This window comes from Anoplopoma fimbria, chromosome 5, assembly GCF_027596085.1.
Source record: "Anoplopoma fimbria isolate UVic2021 breed Golden Eagle Sablefish chromosome 5, Afim_UVic_2022, whole genome shotgun sequence".
Classification (NCBI taxonomy): Eukaryota; Metazoa; Chordata; class Actinopteri; order Perciformes; family Anoplopomatidae; genus Anoplopoma; species Anoplopoma fimbria.
The window spans coordinates 18341404-18363622 of NC_072453.1; the positions used below are offsets into that span (position 1 = coordinate 18341404).

Below are 22219 nucleotides of genomic sequence, written 5' to 3' on the forward strand. Positions count from 1 at the left end.
TCAGACACTGATGGCACAGCGCTGTGTATTACATCTTTTTTCCAACCTTTGCTGGTTAGGGGGTACCTGTCTGAAAACATATTTCACAGGGGGTACATCACACTGCTCTAGAGGACAAAGAGATGCTGTGAACTGATCACAAGCCAGTTGTGTTTTGATGACATGGAGTTTATTGATTATTGCCCTTTTCTTTTTTGGGTTTAAAGAGAGAGCATGACATGCAGAAGGGAGAATTGATATCAGAGGGAAACATGCTCCATTGATTCCTTCAAGTTTAACAAACAAACATTAAAAAAAGTGTCTCTGTGTGCAGGCATGCACATGATTGGAGGAGAGGCAGAGAGGCAGGGAGCCCCCCCCCCTCCACAGCCGCTGGGCTCCCAGTAGCCCTGTCAGAGTGGGAAGCAGAGCAGGCATGGTGACCGGCCACTGGGACTCCTACACCTCCTCTCTGGTCCACGTCTGACACACACACCCGGGATGGATTCTAGGCTCCTGGTCGGACCAGGGGTCCCCACACCGGACCCGACCGCCCGGGCACCCTGGAACATCAGCTCCATCAGTCCGCACCGGCTGATGGAGATGTCTCCGGTGTCAACAGCTGTGAGTCTCTGCTTCTGTTCCGTTTGTCTCTTTTCTTTTGGGCTGCTTGGAGTCCGCACCGGCTGATGGAGATGTCTCCGGTGTCAACAGCTGTGAGTCTCTGCTTCTGTTCCGTTTGTCTCTTTTCTTTTGGGCTGCTTGGAGGAACCCCCTCGGGTTGACTGGAGAGCTTCCAGATGCGGTCCAGAGCAGCTAAATACCAACTCAGCACATCTGGCAAAGCAGGGATAACTTAAGTTAGATGTTATTTTGTTGTGGTCATTCCTCCACCATTTCATTCCAACGCTACTGTATGAGGCTGGTGTGTGTGAGCTTGATGTTCACTCTGTGAATGAAGGAAGAGTTCATTCATCACCGGAGCTGAATGAACTCCTCATCTCTGGGGTTTCCACAGCTGCTGGGAAATGGTTTCTAAAAAGCTGCTGCAGATATTTGTCACCTCTGTGCTGAAAGAACACACCAACATCTGTACACATGTCAAAAGGCTGGTTCATAATCATCTTAAATTGGGTTGAGTTTTGGGACTAAACTCAGATTCCTGTAGCATTCCAGAAGACTTGTTTATGCACAAAAGTGACTTTTAGAACCTTGTGTTGCACTTGAGATTTCTTTGTATTTTAAAGTGTGCTATATAAATAAAATCCATTATTAAATGGCGATTGCATAGATGCATTTAATCCCTTCTATGTGCTCTAATAATCTCATATAAACCCTGTATGCCCATGTGTGTCCTTATCTTAATGTAACACATGCAGGCTGCAGGTTAAATTCAGTTCAGATCCCATAAGAGGAAATTCCATTTGCAGCAAGGCAGCATAACATAACATAAGACATAGAACTAGTTTGGATGCTGATTTGGATTGTTGCTTGTTAGTCACAATACATACTTTCTTTAATCTATAGATGTGGAGCCATGCCAACTCTGACATCACTCACATCCCCTCATTTACACATTTACACCTGGATGGTCGTGTGTTGAGAAGTCTCATGGATGTATGGGACTCCATCTCTCTGTCAGAGAGTGGGATCAGTTAACGCATAGCCTTCAGGGAAATCATTCTATATCGAGCAGTATATCCACCTCTGCACTGTACGGAGAAGAAAGTACAGAAGAAAGTACAGTTCATTAACTTTTTCCCAGGAGTTCAGACATTGATTTGAGACATACTGAGACTCACATGGGTGCAGCGCTATGGTAAGTAGTTCAACAAGTGTGAATGGTTCAGCTTGAACTTTGAAGTTCAGACCTGCAGGCTTCGGTCTCAGTAGCTTTTCCGTGGTCTGGCCTTCATGGTGGGAGTGCTGGGAAAGCTGATACCGAAGCAGCTTCTCCTGAGACCGACGGGCTCTTCTACTCAGCAATAAGTGTGTTTTTCATTTAAAACTCTTCAAAAGAGTTCTGTGTTTCTCTCAGGAGTCCTCTTTTCATTTTACCTCTGTTTGTTGCTTTTTCTCTCTTGATCATTGAATCTACAATCTCAAATGATTAAAAGAATATGGGTCCAATTTATGAATATTTATGAGAGCAGCAGTGTGGGCTTGTGTGCACGTAAGGGGATTTTTTTTTGTGTTCCGGTTGAACTAAGGAAGATTCAGCTTAGTGGGAGTGGCCCTGTGTGTGTGTGTGTGTGTGTGTGTGTGTGTGTGTGTGTGTGTGTGTGTGTGTGTGTGTGTGTGTGTGTGTGTGTGTGTGTGTGTGTGTGTGTGCACATCTGCTTGAAATAAACACAGCAAGGGACAAAGGGAAAGTGGTAATGCAGAGTATAGGGTCACGATCTCTGAAATGAATTCATAAGAGGAGCTGTGTGCTCTGAGGTGCCGAGAATTCTCAGAAGCTGTAAAGTATTTTTTTTATATTTAAGTCAGCTTTTAGGATGTAACAAGAAACTATTCAAACTTTTAGCTTTATTACTATTTTTGTAGTAGTTTTAATTCTTCTCCACTAAATTTCAGGGGAAAATATTGTTCTTTTTACTCCACTACAGGTGTTTGAATGCTTGTAACGGAGCATTTTTTAAGCTGTGGTGTTGCTAATTTTACTTAAAGGAACACTTCACCCCCAAAATGACAATTTTGAACATCGATTAAACAGCTAGTGTAAACCTGAATTCTTGAAGAAAACATTATTTTTCTTGCGTGCCTACATCGCAAACAAAGAATCAATAAACGGACAAAAGTCTTGATTCATTTAAGTAAATGGAGGCCGCATTTCACAATAGCAAATAACATCAAAACATCTGTTTGCAAACTCTCACTCATCCAACTTCTATTCATCCTGTCATGTGCTCACTACTTTCTAAGAGGTTTTAGAAGATCCTTGTGTTTGGGAAGTACAGAGCATCGACTGGAAAATGAAACTAAAACGAAAATACTGAATTCAAGGTAGCATAGGCCCAGAATTTGATACTCAAATGGTCTTTTTGTGGGTGAAGTTTACTTTAAGTAAAACATCCTGACTGTTTCTCACACCTCTGCATAGAGATGTGTGTTTGGAGTGTTCACAGCATGCCACACACAACTATGTGGTGGAAATACAAGGTCTCTATGTGCAAAGTACTCTGAAAAAGTTTCACCGTTGTTACTAAAAAAAAAAAAGTTACTAAAATTTCTCACCAAAAATGCATTTCATTCCACATAAAACATTTGAGATTTTTGTTATTGTATTATAGTCATTGTATTGTAATGCGTTTTGTGTGATTGCTGTATGAAAGCTTTTCCAATATAGTATATATCATATTCTATAGGTTTGTAATTTTCATTATAAATGTTTATATTCAACATTCTGGAAGAAACAGAGCACTGTGATCTAATGAATGAGGAAGTCGAATGCAGCACTTTTTTCTACTGTGGTCTTACGTATTTTACTTATAAATAGATCTTACATCACAGCTTTATAGTTTATCTCTGCTCTTCTATTGTGTTGATATGACTTTCTCAAATCTCATGAATTGATCCTTCGCTAAATCCTCCCACTGGAATGCAAACTGGCCAAACAAAGCGTAGCATTGGCCAGCTCCGACCATGACTGACTATCCAGCTCTTTACTTACCTGAAGAGGTCGAAAGGAGATAAACGTTTCTGAAACGTGATGTTTTTCTACGTACAAACCTGTTGAGCTAGCATTAGTAGAGTACGTTAGCACATCATTAGCTAGCGATAGTACTTGTTACGCATGTATTCAGATGCTGCTTTAGCCTTTTTATTGACTGTAACAAACCTTCCCATCTTCACAGGAACAATATTGTTCCTTCATTTCATGGTTCACTCTGTAATCTGTATCTTAAGCTTCTATATTTATCTTTTCCACCACTGCTGAATCATTTTGACATTCTGGATTTATCCTTCAAACTCATATTGTGGACTCTTCTCTCTGCTTCTCTCTGAAATGTTTGTAATATAATTATTTTGATTCAGGGAGTGCAGTTAGTGACAGTGTGGACTCTATGGACATGTAGCTCAGTTTGACGGAGTTGCGGCGGGGTAAGGGGTTTAGAGAAGGGTCCTGTCCAGATACTGTAAGCCAACGTAAGCTCTGCCAGAGGCCTTGTAGAATTTCTTTGGAAAGACACTTTCATCTTTTCTAAGCTCTTGAAATAGGATGAGCACTTTAGAGTTACGTTCTGCTTGAAGTCACCTAAAGATGCTTTAAACCTCATATCAACACTCTAAACCAATTATTATTACCCTAATTCATTTTACTAAAAATCCAATTAAATGTTTATTGAATAGAATGTACTCACGGTGTATAGAGTTGACTCCAGACAAAGTGTATTTCTCTGACTCCAGGGCTTTATCTAACATTTGCTGTCACATTCAAGCACCTCTTTTGAATGTGTACTTACCAAACTACAGCCATATCTTGAAACATTTAACTCGAGAACAGTTTCATTGCTTTAAATGTCAATTCATTCCCAGACAGAAGAAACAAAGGATTACCGACAAAATCAATCTTGTTCTCCTTTTCTTTTCAATGGAGGAATATTTATCCAGTATTCAATAATACATATTCAATAGAAATAGATAGACTACAGTAACATGAGAAAAGAGGAACCAAGAGCCGTACACAATAATTCAAACAAGGAAACCGATTAAGTGCCACTTCATATCGTCTAATCATTACTTATTTATACATATTCATATTTAAATGAACAAATCAAACTCTTTAATGCAAAAGAATAGTCCTCCTTTATCTGACTTTTTTTTTGGCAACTTGGTTACCAGAATCCACCTTTCACCTTTTAATTTTAGATATTTTGAACTTATTTTGAACTTGAATCTTTTTCAGTTTCTTGTTAAAGACAAAAATTTGTTTTCATGATAAATGTTGATTTTGTGGAATAACATATTACAATTTACAATTACAATTGTGATATTACAACTTGGAGGTCGTCATTTTTCCAGTTAAAATTTTCTAAATTCCGACCTCCAAGCATTCAGGGTTCACGATGCCAAACGCAAACACAGACCACAGCTGACCGAGACAAACTGATGTTCACACAGTTGAACTCTCAGCTGCAGCCGCCACAATTTTTGGGGCATTTTAACATTTAACTGAATAACTTTTGTGGAGAAAAGAACTTTGAGATATTGTTTACAGTAAATAGCTGTAAAAATATTTTGAGTTAACATGCAGACATGGTTTTACTATCTGACAGTATTATTTAAGTTAAATACAGGCAAATAAACTCGCTGGTAAAGATTTTGTTGAAGGTTTACCATTCACAATATTCACTTAAATTATTGTGTGATGAAGGACAACTGCTTCCTCGTGAAGTTGGGCTGGATGCATTTACCCAGAGTTTGCAAATGAGAACCACTCTGAGAGCTGTTTCATTGTACTTTTATCTAGTCGGAGGTCGGAAATGTATGAGTTCCGAGTTGTGTGGAAAGCAGGACAATGCCAAACATTAACCCGCTCCTCCCTGTGTTCCTGTTGCTAGGGTTCCGTGGTTTCGATTAACCCGTTTCCAACGGTAGACGTCCCGGACCACGCCCACTACACCATCGGTGTTGTCATCCTGGTCGTGGGCATCACAGGCATGCTGGGAAACTTCCTGGTTATATATGCTTTTTGCAGGTACCTTTGTTTTTGTACTCTCGTTTTGAAAGACCTTCCTTCAAAAAATGTGTCCAGCTCATTGATTATAATATTTGCGTGTGTGTGTGTCTGTGCAGGAGCCGGAGCTTGCGGACACCATCCAACATTTTCATTATCAACCTGGCAGTCACAGACTTCCTCATGTGTTTTACTCAGACACCAATCTTCTTCATCACCAGCATGCACAAGCGATGGATCTTTGGAAAGAAAGGTAACACATGCATAACAACGGTGTTACATATGCTAAAAAAAGATTTGCTCCTGACAACTCATTGCTTTTTAATTGCTGAGATGTTTTACACATACTTCTTATTTTGACACCAATGCAGTGGACTTTGCTGTTTGACAAAACACCCCAGGGCTTTAAAATATTGTTCCTCTCTGGAGAACGTGTGCTGATCCTCTGGAGCCGATCTGGAATGCATTAGCATCAGTAACTTAACAAGGGCTGTCAAACACACACAGTCAGAACAGGCGCTGTGATGTTCAACTGACTGAGCGGTGTTTGTTTCAGAGTTTGTCTTGTGCTTGGATGTGATTACTTGGCACCGTGATTGTGTGATGTGTGACAGGTCGGTGGTTATACATACGAATACACGGCCTTAAAGGACAGCAGCTGATAAAGGGATAATTCAGTGTATTTTGTCTGTGTCTCTCTCTCTCTCTCTCTCTCTCTCTCTCTCTCTCTCTCTCTCTCTCTCTCTGTGTGTACAGGCTTGCACATATGTCTGCAAATGTGCATATGTGTATCAGGTTTCTTAATACATTATGGATACATATAGCATAATAAGACTCCAATAGAACAAAAAGAGACATTGTCAACACTGTGTGTAGCGTGTGTTATATATTATTAGATTGTTGATAATATGATATTATCAAATAATTAAAAACAAAACAGCACAGAAATGACACATAGGTGTCCATAAAGCTGAGTTGTAGGTTGAGAAACACATTCAGTTCTTAGTTTTTCCAGCTGTTGATCAATAAATGCAAGATCAACTTCCAGACAATGGATTCATCCTGATGGCTACTGTCAGGGTCGAACATATTTGTCCTTCCCTTAATTCTTCTTTCACTTCCCTACCTCCAGGCTGTGAGATGTATGCCTTCTGCGGAGCGCTGTTTGGTATCTGCAGTATGATGACACTGATGGTTATTGCGGTGGACCGGTATGTGGTGATCACCCGGCCGCTGGCCTCCCTTGGGGCGATGTCTCGCAGGAAAGCCCTGAGCATCCTGGCTGCTGCCTGGGTCTACTCCGCAGGATGGAGCCTTCCACCCTTCTTTGGCTGGAGTGAGTACAACTGCACACAGAGGGCTGAATGTTGAGTCTTTGTACTTCTCTCTCATTGTTTTTATTTGCGTCAGGGTCTCAGATTCCTGCTCTAAGTTGTACGACTATGTCCAATAGATCTGACTTTGCCTGAGAATCAGCTGTATGGAAATTAATCAGTGTTGTGTCTGCGTGTAATGCACATGAGTGGCAGCGTGTAGACAGAGAACAGCAAAGGACCCAGTATAGTGCCCTGGGGAACTCCACAGGTCAAAGGAATGAAAAGGAAAATGCCCTATTTTTAAAATAATCCATAATTTGCAGTAGAATTTTTATTTAACAAATTACTGACATAGAAGATTTGCCTCTGCAATTATTACAAATCACTAGAGGTCTGCAGGTTATATTATTCTCGTGGAAATAAGGTTTCAATTATTGGCGAGAAACCGAATAAGGATACGTCCCAAAATGTTGCATTACCCCTTTAATAGCTGTCAAATGTTTTGTCATTTCATGGAACCTCAGAGCAGTATTGAGATCCAAATCAGATAAGTAGAAAGATGATGAGAATAGTACAGAACTAGAGCAACAAAATGAGCAATCTACCAACCAGATAAGGCTTGACAACTGGACTGTCAAAACAGGAAAAATAAGAAGTAGTTCAAGGTCTTTCAGATTGGAAAGACGCAGGAAGTAATACAATACAGAAACTGACAAATAGGAATTGTGTGACTTCATGGCGTGTGAAGAAATGACCTGAGTGTGTGTGCTCTCCCACAGGTGCTTATGTCCCAGAGGGTCTGATGACGTCTTGTTCGTGGGACTACATGACGTTCACCCCGTCCGTCCGCTCCTACACCATGCTGCTCTTTACCTTCGTCTTCTTCATCCCTCTCTTCATCATCATCTTCAGCTACTGCTGCATCTTCAGAGCCATCCGACACACAACGCGGTTGGTGCATGCACATGTTGATTATTATCTATTGTCAGGGTTTCTCTATCCATTTCCTCTGATGTCTCGCTGAACCTGAACTAATACTCTCTGTGCGTCTGATGCAAATAGTTTGTCTGCACCCAAGTACAATACATGTTTAAGTCAATTAACTTAGCTGTCAAAAGAAAAGAAAAACAAAATTAAAACACAAACTTCCTTCTGAAAACAAAAGATCTTAAAATGGCAAATTTGATCTAAAATGACAAGTTATCTTAAAGAAAGAAAATAAGGTTTTATAATAACTATGGTGAGTGTGTCCGTGTTTGACAGAGCGATAACAAAGATCAACTGTCATGGAACCAGAGACTCAGCAAAGAGGTTCCACAAGATGAAGACTGAATGGAAGATGGCCAAGATCGCACTCATCGTCATCCTGCTCTTTGTCATCTCCTGGGCCCCGTACTCCTGTGCAGCCCTCACTGCATTCGCTGGGTAGGTGTCTATGTGTGTGAGCGCTTTCTAGTGTTTTCAATAAGAACTGCAAACCTGCGATGGTGTATGGTTCATAATAATAAAGCAGTATAAGTTATGGTTGAATATGTTATTATAGATGCTCTAGTAACATATCAGATAATCGTTAAAGCTGCTATAATCTACATTCTCATGATAGGAATTAATCAAATGACAATGTGAAAGCAATTTGCCAATGTGAAGAGGCAGCTTCTCGTGATAAACCTAATAATGCATCCCCTTTGCTTCACAGAGCTTTATCCTGAGTTTCAGCTCATTGTTTTATTTACCAAAGCACAACTTTACTGTTTTGATTCACTTTCAACGCTCTTACCATCATCGTGTTTTTGCTGCAGCAGGCGAATGTTTACAGGGAAAAATGTACATGGTAGCTAGAAAAGCACAAATGAATGCCAGTGTTACTCCATATATGCTGGAAGTGTAAATAAGCAACAGTTTGCCAACCAGTAAGCCATATCAAATTCATAAGGTGCTCTTATGACAGCGATGTGTTTACAGCTGGTTTTTAATGCTTCATAGTCTCAGTTTTACAGGTATGAATTTGAAGTGTGCCTTTTCAGAATCAGTGTCCCTTTTTCTCTGAATCCTCCACAGACCTCTTTTTAGTTTTCATCAGGTATTGTAGGGTAAAAGATGCAATAAAATATATATTTTGATTGGGATAGTGTGTAATTGGTTTTCTTCTCTCGTTTTTTTTTCTTTTTCACATTCTTGATTGAGAATTAGTGTAGGACTAGACAAGTATTTTTTTGTTTTCTTTATTAAATATAATTTTTTAAGTGTTCCAAATAAAGAATATTCAATTCAATATACATCTGAGATAAATCTACGATAACCTGGACAAATAAAACCAAAGATTTTTTTTTTTTTTGAGTAAAACAATGCATGTTCAAAACAGAACTACTTTAATGGGCTTTAAAGTTATTTATGACACGATATCATTGCTTCCGTAATGTGATGTGCTTTTACACAGAGTGCTGGGGGTCAGGTCTTCTGAGTTGTAAATGAATGGTCTATTATTAATAGCAGATTAATTTGATAGAATGAGCAGAAAGCCAGTATTCTACTTTTCTGACTAGATGCTCTTAGTAATGCAGCGTAAAGTCCGAAAAAATACAGTATGTCCAGAAATTTCAAGTACACCTTTAATAGGATCTTCAAACAATGACATGAATGTGTGACCCACTCCTGTGTCTCTACACTGGTCCACAAACACAGCTGCTCTACTCACATCAATGTGTCTCTTTTCCTTCTTCTCTCATTTGCCGACATCTCTCCTGCGTCTGACAGCTACGCCGACCTGCTGACTCCGTATATGAACTCTGTTCCTGCTGTGATCGCCAAAGCATCTGCGATCCACAACCCCATCATATACGCCATAACACATCCCAAATACAGGTCGGTTGCACGCTCAAGTGTTGAGTTTCATTAACAGCAGCTAAAAGGAATGTTACAATGTGATGAATTTACTATTTATTCAACCACAGTCACAACTCTCAAATTCAAGTTTACTTTATTTGTGTGAACATAATGAAGTAAAGTATTGTCAAAAAAGGTCAATTAAGATTTAAAATGTGACTATATTACAATTTGTACACTATACAACTACAATATGATGAAGATAAATAAATAAAAACATAAGTAATTGAAGACGATTGATTCAGAAAAATATAATATATCAGAAATGGTGAGAACCATAGACGAAAACTTATTCTTTAAAAGCAACAGCTGGAGGTTGATTTTAAAGTATATCTGGAAAGTTTCATGTGTTCTCCCCAAATAAAAATGAGTCTGAGCGTTTGTCAAATTCTAGGTATGGCTCTTTCTGTATTAGTTGTTGGCAGAACTGAGTTTTCTCTGTGTTGCCAGGTTGGACTGTGTCCACCAGTCTCAACAACTAGGGTTTGATCACAGAGTCCATATTCATATAAATGTCTTCTTGCCAGAGACAATTTGATTGCGCTTATTGAAATCTTAAATGAAGATGACTTCATCACCCAGCAGACCACATGACACATGACACTAAAAACCTGTGCAATACAAATACACTGTGCAATTATAGTTATAATAGGGTTTTTTTTCTGTCTGTAAATATAATATTTCAGTTATTGTTGATTTCTACTGTTTTTTATTGCTTATTATACTTGGTAAAGGATTATCTTATCTTATCTTATCTTATCTTATCTTATCTTATCTTATCTTATCTTATCTTATCTTATCTTAAGGTGACATTTAGCTTAACAACCATGAATATCAAGGAGTCCTTCACTTCACCATCATATTATAAAATGGGTCCGATGATGGATTTGAATGTCTCTCTTCCTCTCCCTCAGGTCAGCCCTTGGCAGGTATATTCCCTACCTCGGGGTGTTGCTGTGTGTTCCTGGCAGAGGACGTTTCAGCAGCAGCAGCTTCCAGTCCACGCGCCGTTCGACCCTCACCAGCCAATCAGAGAGCAAAGGCAAGCCCCGCACCTCCTCCCTGTCTGAGAGCGAATCAGTGAGTGTTCCTCATATCTAATCTGGTATGTCGATGTCTTACACTTCCAACGACGAGTTCTTACAATAACGCTTGCTGATTTTATTCTTGTGTGATTTTGTCTCTGTGTTGCCTACAAAGGCCCGTTTCTCAGACACGGAGGAGGACTCCTTGTCTCGGACGCCTGCCAGTCGTCAGTTGTCTGGTGTGCGCCATGCCAACCAGAGGACAAAGGTGAGAGGTCACAACACGGGAGAGTTTGAGAGAACTGCCGCCCACAACCCCACTGACCCGGCCATATGTCACCTCTCACAGATCACAGTGAGTGTCTGGGCCTGGTTCATCTCCACATAATGTTACTTACTTTAATGCACATAAGTTTGTATTCAACTGTTGATTTAAGCAATCTGAATGTCACACATTTCTATCTTTATTTCTATGAGTGTGATAGTTCAATTCAATTCAATTCAGTTTATTTTGTATAGCCCAGAATCACAAATTACAAATTTGCCTCAGAGGGCTTTACAATCTGTGCACATGCGACATCCTCTGTCCCGGAACCCTCACATCGGCACAGGAAAAACTCCCCTAAAAAACCCCTTTAACAGGGAGAAAAAAGGAAGAAACCTATGGGAGAACGACAGAGGAGGGATCCTTCTCCAGGATGGACAGAATGCAATAGATGTCATGTGTACAGAATGAGCAGCATAACAGTTCTTAGATACAACACATTCAATGTATATGACATAAATTATTCATATAATAAGACTACTTATAATAACAGCAGCAATTATTACAGTAGAATTATAGCCATGAAAATAGGGATAGTAATGTGACTAATAATAATAATGGAAGTAGCAGTGGGTGTCAGTCGGCTCACAGCAGGAGGCACGACTACGGTCCAGGTACCACAACGATTCATGGAAACCTGCAGAACGAGAAAGCAAAAGGGCTTCAGGGTGGGAGTAAAGCTAAAATGCTTAATGGTACAGGTAATAGTAATAGTAATGTGACTAGTAATAATAATAATGGTGGTAGCAGTCGGTGTCAGCAGGGCCGTAGCAGGATGCACATCCACGGTCCAGGTACAGCCACGATTTATAGAAGCCTGCGAAGCGAGAAAGCACAAAGACTCCAGGGTAGAAGCAAGTCAATAAGCGTAATAGTACAGGCAATAATAATAGTAATGTGACTAATAATGATAGTGGTAGTAGTAGTGGGTGTCAGCAGGGCCTCAGTAGGTGGCACGATGACAGTCCAAATATAACCCCGATTCCTGGGAACCTGCGAGGCGAGAAAGCACAAGAACTCCGGGGAAGAAGCAAAATCAGTAATGTGCATAAATAGGAGATTAATACATAAAGAAGGAGGGAGAGAAGAGGAGAGAGGAGCTCAGCGTATCCTAGGTAGTCCCCGGCTGTCTAGGCATATAGCAGCATATCTAGGGGCTGGACCAAGGCCAACCTGAACCAGCCCTAACTATAAGCGCTATCAAAAAGGAAGGTCTTAAGCCTGCTCTTGAAAGTGGTGAGTGTGTCTGCCCCCGGACTGAAACTGGAACCTGGTTCCACAGAAGAGGAGCCTGATAACTGAAGGCTCTGGCTCCCATCCTACTTTTATATACTCTAGGAACCACAAGTAACCCTGCATTGATTGAGCGCAGCTCTCTAGTTGGGTAATATGGAACTATAAGTTCCTTAAGATAAGACGGTGCCTGGCCAGTTAGAGCTTTGTAGGTAAGTAAAATTATTTTAAATTCTATTCTTGATTTAACAGGGAGCCAGTGCAGAGAAGCTAATACTGGAGTAATATGATCTCTTTTCTTAGTTTTTGTTAGAACACGTGCTGCAGCATTCTGGATCAACTGTAAAGATCTAAGAGACCTATTAGAGCAGCCTGATAATAAGGAGTTACAGTAATCTAGTCTAGAGGTAACAAATGCATGAACTAGTATTTCTGCATCACTTTGAGACAGGATTTGCCTGATTTTCGCAATGTTACGTAAATGAAAAAAGGCTGTCCTTGAGATCTGTTTTATATAAGAGTTAAAAGACAGATCCTGGTCAAAGATAACTCCAAGGTTCTTAACGGTAGTGCTGGATGCTAGAGCAATGCCATCCAGAGAAACTATATCGTTAGATAATTGAATTCGAAGGTGATCTGGACCTAGTAGGATAACTTCTGTTTTTTCAGAGTTTAACATTAAAAAGTTACAGGTCATCCAGGTTTTTATGTCCGTAAGACATGCTTGAAGTCTAGAGAACTGGTTAGTTTCGTCTGGCTTAATTGATAGATACAACTGGGTATCATCTGCATAACAATGAAAGTTTACTGAGTGTTTTCTGATAATATTCCCCAAGGGAAGCATATATAAGGTAAATAAAATAGGTCCAAGAACAGACCCCTGTGGAACTCCGTGACTAACCCTGGTTTTCATCGAGCTTTCATTGTTTACATATACAAACTGAGATCGGTCTGATAAATACGACTTAAACCAGCTAAGTGCGGTTCCTTTAATGCCTATTAGATGCTCCAATCTCTGTAATAGGATTTGGTGATCAATGGTATCAAATGCAGCACTAAGGTCTAGCAATACAAGTACAGAGACAAGTCCTTTGTCTGAAGCTATTAGAAGGTCATTGGTAATTTTCACCAGTGCCGTCTCTGTGCTATGATTCACTCTAAATCCTGACTGAAAATCCTCAAATAAACTATTGTTATGCATAAAGTCACAGAGCTGATTTGCTACTGCTTTCTCAAGGATCTTAGAGAGGATAGGAAGGTAGGTCTATAGTTAGAAGGTTAGATATAGGTCTATAGTTAGCCAACACCTCTGGATCTAGAGTAGGTTTCTTAAGAAGAGGTTTAATTACAGCTAGTTTGAAGGCCTGTGGTACATGGCCCGTCAGTAAAGACAGATTGATAATTTCTAATAAGGAGTTGCTAATTAAAGGTAAAACTTCCTTAAGCAGCCTAGTCGGAATCGGGTCTAAGAGACAGGTGGAAGGTTTAGACTTAGAAATAGTTAAAGTCAATTGTTGAAGGTCGATGGGAGAAAAGCCATCTAAATATATTTCAGGTTCTACAGCTATGGATCGATCGGTACTGGTTGAGGGCAGTAGATTATACATTTTTTCTCTAATAGTTAGAATCTTATCATTAAAGAAGTTCATGAAGTCACTACTACTGAGGTTTATAGGAATACACGGCTCAACAGAGCTGTGACTCTCTGTCAGCCTGGCTACAGTGCTGAAGAGAACCCTGGGTTGTTCTTATTTAAATCTATTAATGCTGAATAATAGGCTGCTCTAGCATTACGGAGTGCCTTCTTATATATTTTAAGACTGTCTCGCCAGACTAACCGCGCTTCATCCACATTGGTGGAACGCCATATCCTTTCAAGTTTTCGCGATATTTGCTTTAAATCGCGGGTTTGAGGATTATACCATGGAGCAAACCTCCTTTCTTTTATTAGCTTCTTTTTTAGAGGAGCTATAGAGTCTAGTGTCATTCAGTGAGCATGCAGCACTATCAACAAGATGGTCAATCTGAGACGGACTAAAGCTAGCGTAGGAGTCCTCTGTTATATTGAGCAATGGTACTGAATAAAACCCTGAAGAAATCGCTTCTTTAAATTTAGCTACAGCATTATCAGATAGACATCTAGTGTAGAAACTTTTGCCTAATGGCGTACACTCTGGTAGAACAAATTCAAAGGTTATTAGAAAATGGTCCGATAAAAGAGAGTTCTGTTGAGAGACAATTACATTTTCTACTTCAATACCATAAACCAGAACAAGGTCGAGGGTATGGTTAAAAGAGTGAGTCGGTTTATGTACACACTGACAGAAGCCAATAGAATCTAGTAATGAACCAAACGCAGTACTAAGGCTATCATTATACACATCCACATGAATATTAAAATCCCCTACAATAATAACTTTATCTGTCTTAAGGACTAAACTAGATAAAAACTCTGAGAATTCAGATAGGAATTCAGAATACGCACCTGGTGCACGATACACTATAACAAATAAAATTGACTTTAATGCTTTCCCGCTCGGGTTTGAAAGACTAAGAACAAGGCTTTCAAATGAGTTGTAATTTAATTTAGGTTTAGGGTTTATTAATAGGCTTGAGTCAAAGATAGCTGCTACTCCACCTCCTCGGCCTGTGCCTCCAGGAATATGAGTATTAATATAACCTGGAGGAGTTGATTCATTAAGGCTAACGTACTCTTCATGACACAGCCAGGTTTCAGTAAGACAAAATAAATCAATATGATTATCTGATATTAAATCATTTACAAGTCCACCCTTAGATGACAGAGATCTAATATTTAAGAGTCCACATTTAACTGTCCTGTTTTGATGCACTGTTGCATCAGTTGCCTTAACTTTTATTAAGTTATTTTGTATAACTCCTCTTCTGTTGACTTTAAATAATTGAAGTGGCCGTGGGGCAGACACAGTCTCTATAGGGTTTTGGGTGGGTAACTGGGTGGGTAACTGGGTGGTAACTGGGTGGGTAACTGGGTGGGTAACTGCTCCAAAGGAAGCGCAGAGAGGTGTGAAAGACTGCGACTCTGCTTCTGCTTCCTGGTCTGAACTCTGGGTCATGGATTAGGTCCACTAATGAACTGGGTCAGATTTGTCATCACACTGAGGTAGAGTTTCATTTATGGCTCAGTGTGATGCGTCTCACATTAGTTTATTGATGTTTATAAGCTTCTGTTTTGTCATAACATCAAGAATTATCTTAATCCTCTCCCCTTGAGTTGGGAAGTGAGCTCATGTTGTTTTGAAATTTCATGGCAAGTGACACTATGAGGTCATGTTGCTTTGCTTCCATGTAACTGTATGGTTAGCTTTTTGTGATGCCAGTCTTTCAGTATCACAATGAGTCTGGTGAACGTCTTTGATTACATTTTTTTTAAATCACACAAATTGAGGTTCCAGAAAACAGAAACAGTCCTTTGGTTCTGACAGAGGGTCAGGGTTTGATCTTCTTTACCATGCTCTGATTTTTTCATTCTTTGCACAACTTTTTCTCTCACTTCTCATGTGAACAACCAGGTGCAACACTAGGAATGCCTACCTCTTTTTAAGCATAACCCAACCGTAAAAATGCTTTCCTAACGTTAGAGAAGTAGACCGTTAAAGAGCGATTCTCACCTTGACCTCATGTGACTCTAATGAGTCACACATGACAGCCAGGTGGACTAGAGACTCACGTGCACACTGTTTAAATGCTTTGGCAGTCACCAACCAAGCGGCAACCCCAGGTGCTGAGAATAAAATACACTGTGCAATTATAGCTATAATAGTTTTTCTGTCTGTACATATAATATTTAAATTATTGTGGATTTTACTGTTTTTTATTGCTTATTTATAATACTTAAAATGGCAAATTTGATCTAAAATGACAAGTTATCTTAAAGAAAGAAAATAAGGTTTTATAATAACTATGGTGAGTGTGTCCGTGTTTGACAGAGCGATAACAAAGATCAACTGTCATGGAACCAGAGACTCAGCAAAGAGGTTCCACAAGATGAAGACTGAATGGAAGATGGCCAAGATCGCACTCATCGTCATCCTGCTCTTTGTCATCTCCTGTGTGCAGCCCTCACTGCATTCGCTGGGTAGGTGTCTATGTGTGTGAGCGCTTTCTAGTGTTTTCAATAAGAACTGCAAACACTAGAAAGCGCTCACACACATACACACCTACCCAGCAGTGAGGGCTGCACAGGAGTACGGGGCCCAGGAGATGACAAAGAGCAGGATGACGATGAGTTCATTTGATTTTTATCTTGTCTTTCTTTTACTATGTCTCTTGTGTGCACTTTACCCTATGCTGCTGCAATCCTGCAAATTTCCCCCGCTGCAGGACTAATAAAGGATTATCTTATCTTATCTTAAAAACTGAAGTGCCAAAAACTGCAGTTCCTCAAAATGGCCACTTGGGGCTAAGTCCAAAAGCGAGTCATTGCCCTTAGACTTCCATGTTTTAATGCCCAACTTTACAGTAGATAAAGTCATTTTTACAGCCTGGTACAGAAAATGGTTTTGGTCCCTATAGCTAATTCCCCCCTTGAATATTTACAATATTTATATCACTCACCCTTTAAATTATATTGAGACTTAAAGTCCACTGACTAACCATCTATTTTCCCGATTTTGGATTAGCCAAGAGGTAGGCTGTGTTGTAACTGCCAACATGGTCATGTAGATGATGTCCATATTCTGTACAGTCTATGGTCAGAATTTACGAAGTCTTTTGGTTTAGCCACAAAAAATGATCTTTAACTCCTAACTTCTAGAGATATTTAGAGAGTTTAACATCAATTTATGCCGAGCACTGAAGTCTCCCTTTTCTTTAGCTGAATGGCGTCAGCTCTTTAATGCATGCCTCACAATCACTGGCTCATTCACCAGCGGGTTGACTTGAATGATCAATTTTGTCCTTAGTATGGGACTTGCTTATACCAAGTGGAGTTTCAGCAATGAAGTATATTGTGGATAGCCAATAGGAAAGATCTTAGGTTATTAAATGAAATACTGAGCTGGATCAAAACGATGTACATTATGTAAGATCAAGGCTTTTAAAGAATTGATAACACATTCATATTTGCATGAAATTGAAATTGGAGGCATGGTGAAACCCAACACTTTTCCTATGAACAGTGCTTCCTGGTTAATGTTTTCGTTGTTGTAAGCATTAAGCTGTCAGGCCGCGGGGCAGTGACAGGTCGTTCTATGTGGGGCATCCAATACATGGAGCATTTCCATCTCTCCGTAATCATCTTAGTTCACAGAAAAATCACAAGTAACCCACATGTACACACACACACACACACGTACTGTATATGCGCACTGCCATGCAGGACTCCATTACCGAGGGTCCAAGGACTAATCCGTTAATCTGTGAGTTTCAGACTTAATCCACAGCTTACATTACGCGACCTCGTATTTCAACGTAATGCACTTGTTGCAGACGAAGATGGCTGATTGTTGTTAAAGTCTCTGACCTCCATCTGCTTCAAACCCTGAACACAGCAGATTATATATACTTTTACTTTTGTCTATTTTCACTGCTTACCTACTAAGTAAAACCTATACTTTGCTATATTTTTCTTTAGGGTACCTCTGAAGTACTTTTAATACCTGACATGTTTAGACTTAAGGAATAGTTTGACAATTTGTGAAATATGCTCATTGGTTTTCTTCAGAGAGTTAGATGAGAAGATTTATACCACTCCCATGTCTGCACAATAGATATGAAGCTACAGCCTGCAGCCAGTTAGCTTAGCTTAGTTTAGCTTAGAATAAAGACTGGAAACAGGGGGCAAACAGCTAACCTTGCTTTGTTCAAAGGTAGCAGTTCGGTCTACCAGCACCTTTAAAGCTCTCTAATTAACACGTTATATCTCGTTTGTTGCCAGGCAACCTTGCAGTGACAACAACACTCCATCTATAGGGTTGCTGGTAGGACGGATTTCACAAAATGTCACACTATTCCTTTAAGAATTATTTTTAATTACGTTGACAACACCGTGGGTTTCAAGAAAACCTTGAGACTGTTGGTGCACTAATGCTACTGTTGCTAATGTTCAAGCTAACTATATAAAAGGAAAGCTGCTCTTTTATTAGAAAGTCCCTGATCAAAACCATGATCTGGATTCACTCTGTCTTTAGATCATAAGTAACACTACATTGGCTGTGTTTCTGTGCGTACTGTTCAGACTCTGACCGAGCATGAAGACATCTCCATGTCGGACATCAGCCTGAAGCCACCCGGTCATCTTCCTGCTACTGTAAGAGTCCACCGACCGTCAACCTTTTGCTCTGTGCAGTAGATGTGGCGTCTGTTGTTTGTATCAAGAAAATCAACCAATCCCACGAAAAAACTGTCAGTGAGATCAATTTCTTCAGCTTTAACCTTTTCTGTCCTTTCCGCCCAGGTGATTTAGTCATTTGTGTTTTAAAGGGACTTATCACCCATTCTATAACACTACAACACAATGGTTGGCATATCTCTTTTTGTTTTTTCTTTCTAGTCTATTCAGCTGACTCAACTTGTCTTCATTTCCAAATCTGTGAAAATAGATTGACTGACCCCAAGGCCAATATTGACTGAATGTTCTATCGTACTAACACAAGCCGCTATCTGCAGAGAAATCATTAGGATTTGTGATGCAGATAACTTTTACGCTGCTTATGAGCAAAAAGCCAAAACAACAAAAACAATGAATCCAAAACTGTGCCAATTCCATACATGTTTATTTAATTTATGTTTATGTATAAAAGTAAGTCTGTCTAAAAGAATGATCGCAGGTTTTAACAATTTATGTCTTATTTTGTCTCATCTTTCCTGTTGTAATAACATAGTTTACACAGGGATTGCTGATATCTGGAAACTTGACGACATTGCTGCAACAAAGTTTAATTAGATTAAACCACTTTATTTGAGGGTAAAACGTAAAATAAGTGGGCCTTTGCCTGGTATGTAATATATGTATTCCGAGCTGTCTCTCACAAATAAGTTTGGCTAAGCTGTTGGTCTGATCGTCTGACTGGTTGTCCTTCCTTGACCTGCTTTTTACCAATGTCTCCATATAGCACCACAAAAGAATAGTCTGACATTTTGGGAAATATTCATATTATCTTTCTTATCTTGTGTTTGTAAGCTTAGGATGAAGCTACAGCCAGCAGCCGGATGGCGTTAGTACGTTAGTAGGCTCTATCCGAAGTTTACTAAATTTTCCCACCAGGACCTGTAAAGCTCACTAATTAACTCATTATCGTCATTATTTCAACTTTGTGTTAAGTTGTGTTTTATGGGGTGTTGTATGGTATATTTCTTAGCTGGGGGCAGTGCCTTCATGAGTCATTTGCAGCGTTACTACTCCACTGCTAGCTGTGGTCCTTACTGCGAACCTCACCTCAATCAGTCCGCTAATTGCCGAAAGTCTGTTCAGTTTACATGGAAGTTAGCCTGCTGCTATTGTTGCAATGGCATTGGTACACGGGAATAGCCATCATTCTGATCATCCTGCTACGTTGATTTAAACCGAAATGTCCATTCTACTCCTGTTCTTTTTCTATGTGCTAAGCTAAGCTAACCAGTTGCTGGCTACACCGCCACATTTAACAGACAGGCATGAGAGCGGTATCACTATTCTCATCTAACTCTCTAAATATTATCAATATGAATACACTTTGGAATATAATAGTTATTCTGTCTGTATATATAATATTTTAGTTATTGTGGATTTTATTACTGTTTTTTATTGCTTATTTGCTTATTTATAATACTTGTTTGTTATAATAGTTGGCACTATTCTCTCTGCTGCTGTAAATCCTGTAAATGTCCCCGCTGTGGGACTAATAAAGGATTATCTTATCTTATCTTATCTTACCTTAAATAAGTATATTTCTTTTACTATTCCTTTAACCTGGCCAGAACAATTCAATTGTAAATCATATACATTTTGTCCCAAAATTCTAAATTAAGACCTAAATAGTAATAAAAACAGAATTATCCTTAACAACAACATATGTTTATACTTAAATATGCTCAGCTAGAGTTCTTTCTCCTCTAGTTCAGAGCTATTGATCTCAGCAGGTCGACTTAGTGTTACAGTCCTACTCCATCAAAGGCACTGCAGGAAAGCCATTCAATCCAACCAATCACTCCCTTTCACCAGCTGTGACTGTTTCATGTCTTGCACTGGCAGGTTAAGTGGAGGATAGATGTACTGATCCAAATCAGAGCAACAGTTAATAAAACTTCATTCTCTCCCTTTAACCTCCATCTCACTGTGATTTTTCTTTCACACAACCATCCAGCCACCTACCCCCGTTAGACATGTGGAGTCTCAGTCACAATAACATCAATGAACATCTCTCTCTCTCTCTCTCTCTCTCTCTCTCTCTCTCTCTCTCTCTCTCTCTCTCTCTCTCTCTCCGCTACACAGCTGGACATCCTGAAGGAAGAGTCTAGGCCAAGGACTGGGCGTAAGACAACGGCATCCGTCATTGTTACCTCCATATCCAGCCCGTCGATACTGCATAGTCCGCCAGGTTTCCATGGCAACCTCAAATTGACCAAAACGTACAGCCCGGTTGTCAAGGAGCCCCTTGACATAACCAGGCTGGAGACCACAGCATTACCATAAACAGGTGGACAAAAGTGCAACAACCGTGTGTTACCGTGTGTGTGTGTGTGTGTGTGTGTGTGTGTGTGTGTGTGTGTGTGTGTGTGTGTGTGTGTGTGTGTGTGTGTGTGTGTGTGTGTGTGTGTGTTTCAATAATTCCATCCATGGGACTTTTCTGTAACTACTGGAAAGGGTGGACCCCACATTTGGGCAAAAAAAGTTTGGCCTCTACAAAGGAGAAAAATGAGTATGTGTGTGTGTGTGTGTGTTTCAATAATTCCATCCAAGGGACTTTTCTGCACCAGCATGCTGTCGGCTGGTTTTGGTAACTCAAAACCAGAGCATGCACTTTATTCAAAAAATTTTTGCGTGTGAGAATGTGAGCGTGAATGCTCAGTAAATTTAAATACATGTGTTCGTATTTGCACATATACATGTGTGTTTTACTTTTTCTGACATATCATGGTGGTTAGAGATGGTTTACTTCAGAGCCGGAAGCAACAAATAAGCCTTAAAAACACAATGTGATAAACTTAATCTCTCTACGGTTGGGTATCTATAAAAATTGTATTCATTTGTAGTTCAGATTATTGTCATAGTATTTATGTAGAAAAAAACCAAAATATGTGTTGTTCTTTGATTCTTTTTGGATTCAAGGTTTAAGTCTTCTTTATCTTGCCATACATAAATTGAATAAGCTTATTCTGGGGCAGTATGAGCATTTAATGAGCCATATTTTGAACTCTACGTGCTTTAATGCATTGATCCCACTGAGAATCAACACCCTACTTTGAAACTATATGCTGATTTAGACAACTTTAAACTATAACGAGCAGCTCCCGTTATATGAGTGAGCACAGTCTGAATTCACTTATGCAACGTGGAGAGAGTCAAAGTAAACAAGTAACTGGGAAAGAAAGTCACACATTTAGCAACAGGAATGATTCTCATGAGCAGGCGGACGAAGCCAGAGCTACAATGACCGTTGATACTGGATGTACATTTAACAGGCAGCTAGAAAATGAACTTTATTAGGATGTACATGTTGCCCTGTTTATACTAGATGTGTAAGTAAGCAGTTTACGCAAATCAAATGTTTTCCAATGTATGCAGATTTTCCACCACGTTAAAATATATAGATTTTTT

General features: G+C 39.7%; 1 protein-coding gene across 1 annotated transcript; it reads left to right on the forward strand.

Annotated features, from left to right (window-relative positions):
• Window positions 1-480: 480 nt before the first annotated feature.
• LOC129090956 (melanopsin-A-like) lies at window positions 481-21094 on the forward strand. The gene is made up of 11 exons (XM_054598355.1): window positions 481-603; window positions 5544-5680; window positions 5779-5912; window positions 6792-6995; window positions 7755-7926; window positions 8239-8400; window positions 9730-9837; window positions 10773-10938; window positions 11059-11238; window positions 18659-18730; window positions 20894-21094. Exons 1-11 carry the CDS (start codon window positions 481-483, stop codon window positions 21092-21094), a joined length of 1659 nt encoding a protein of 552 aa, XP_054454330.1.
• Window positions 21095-22219: the final 1125 nt, after the last annotated feature.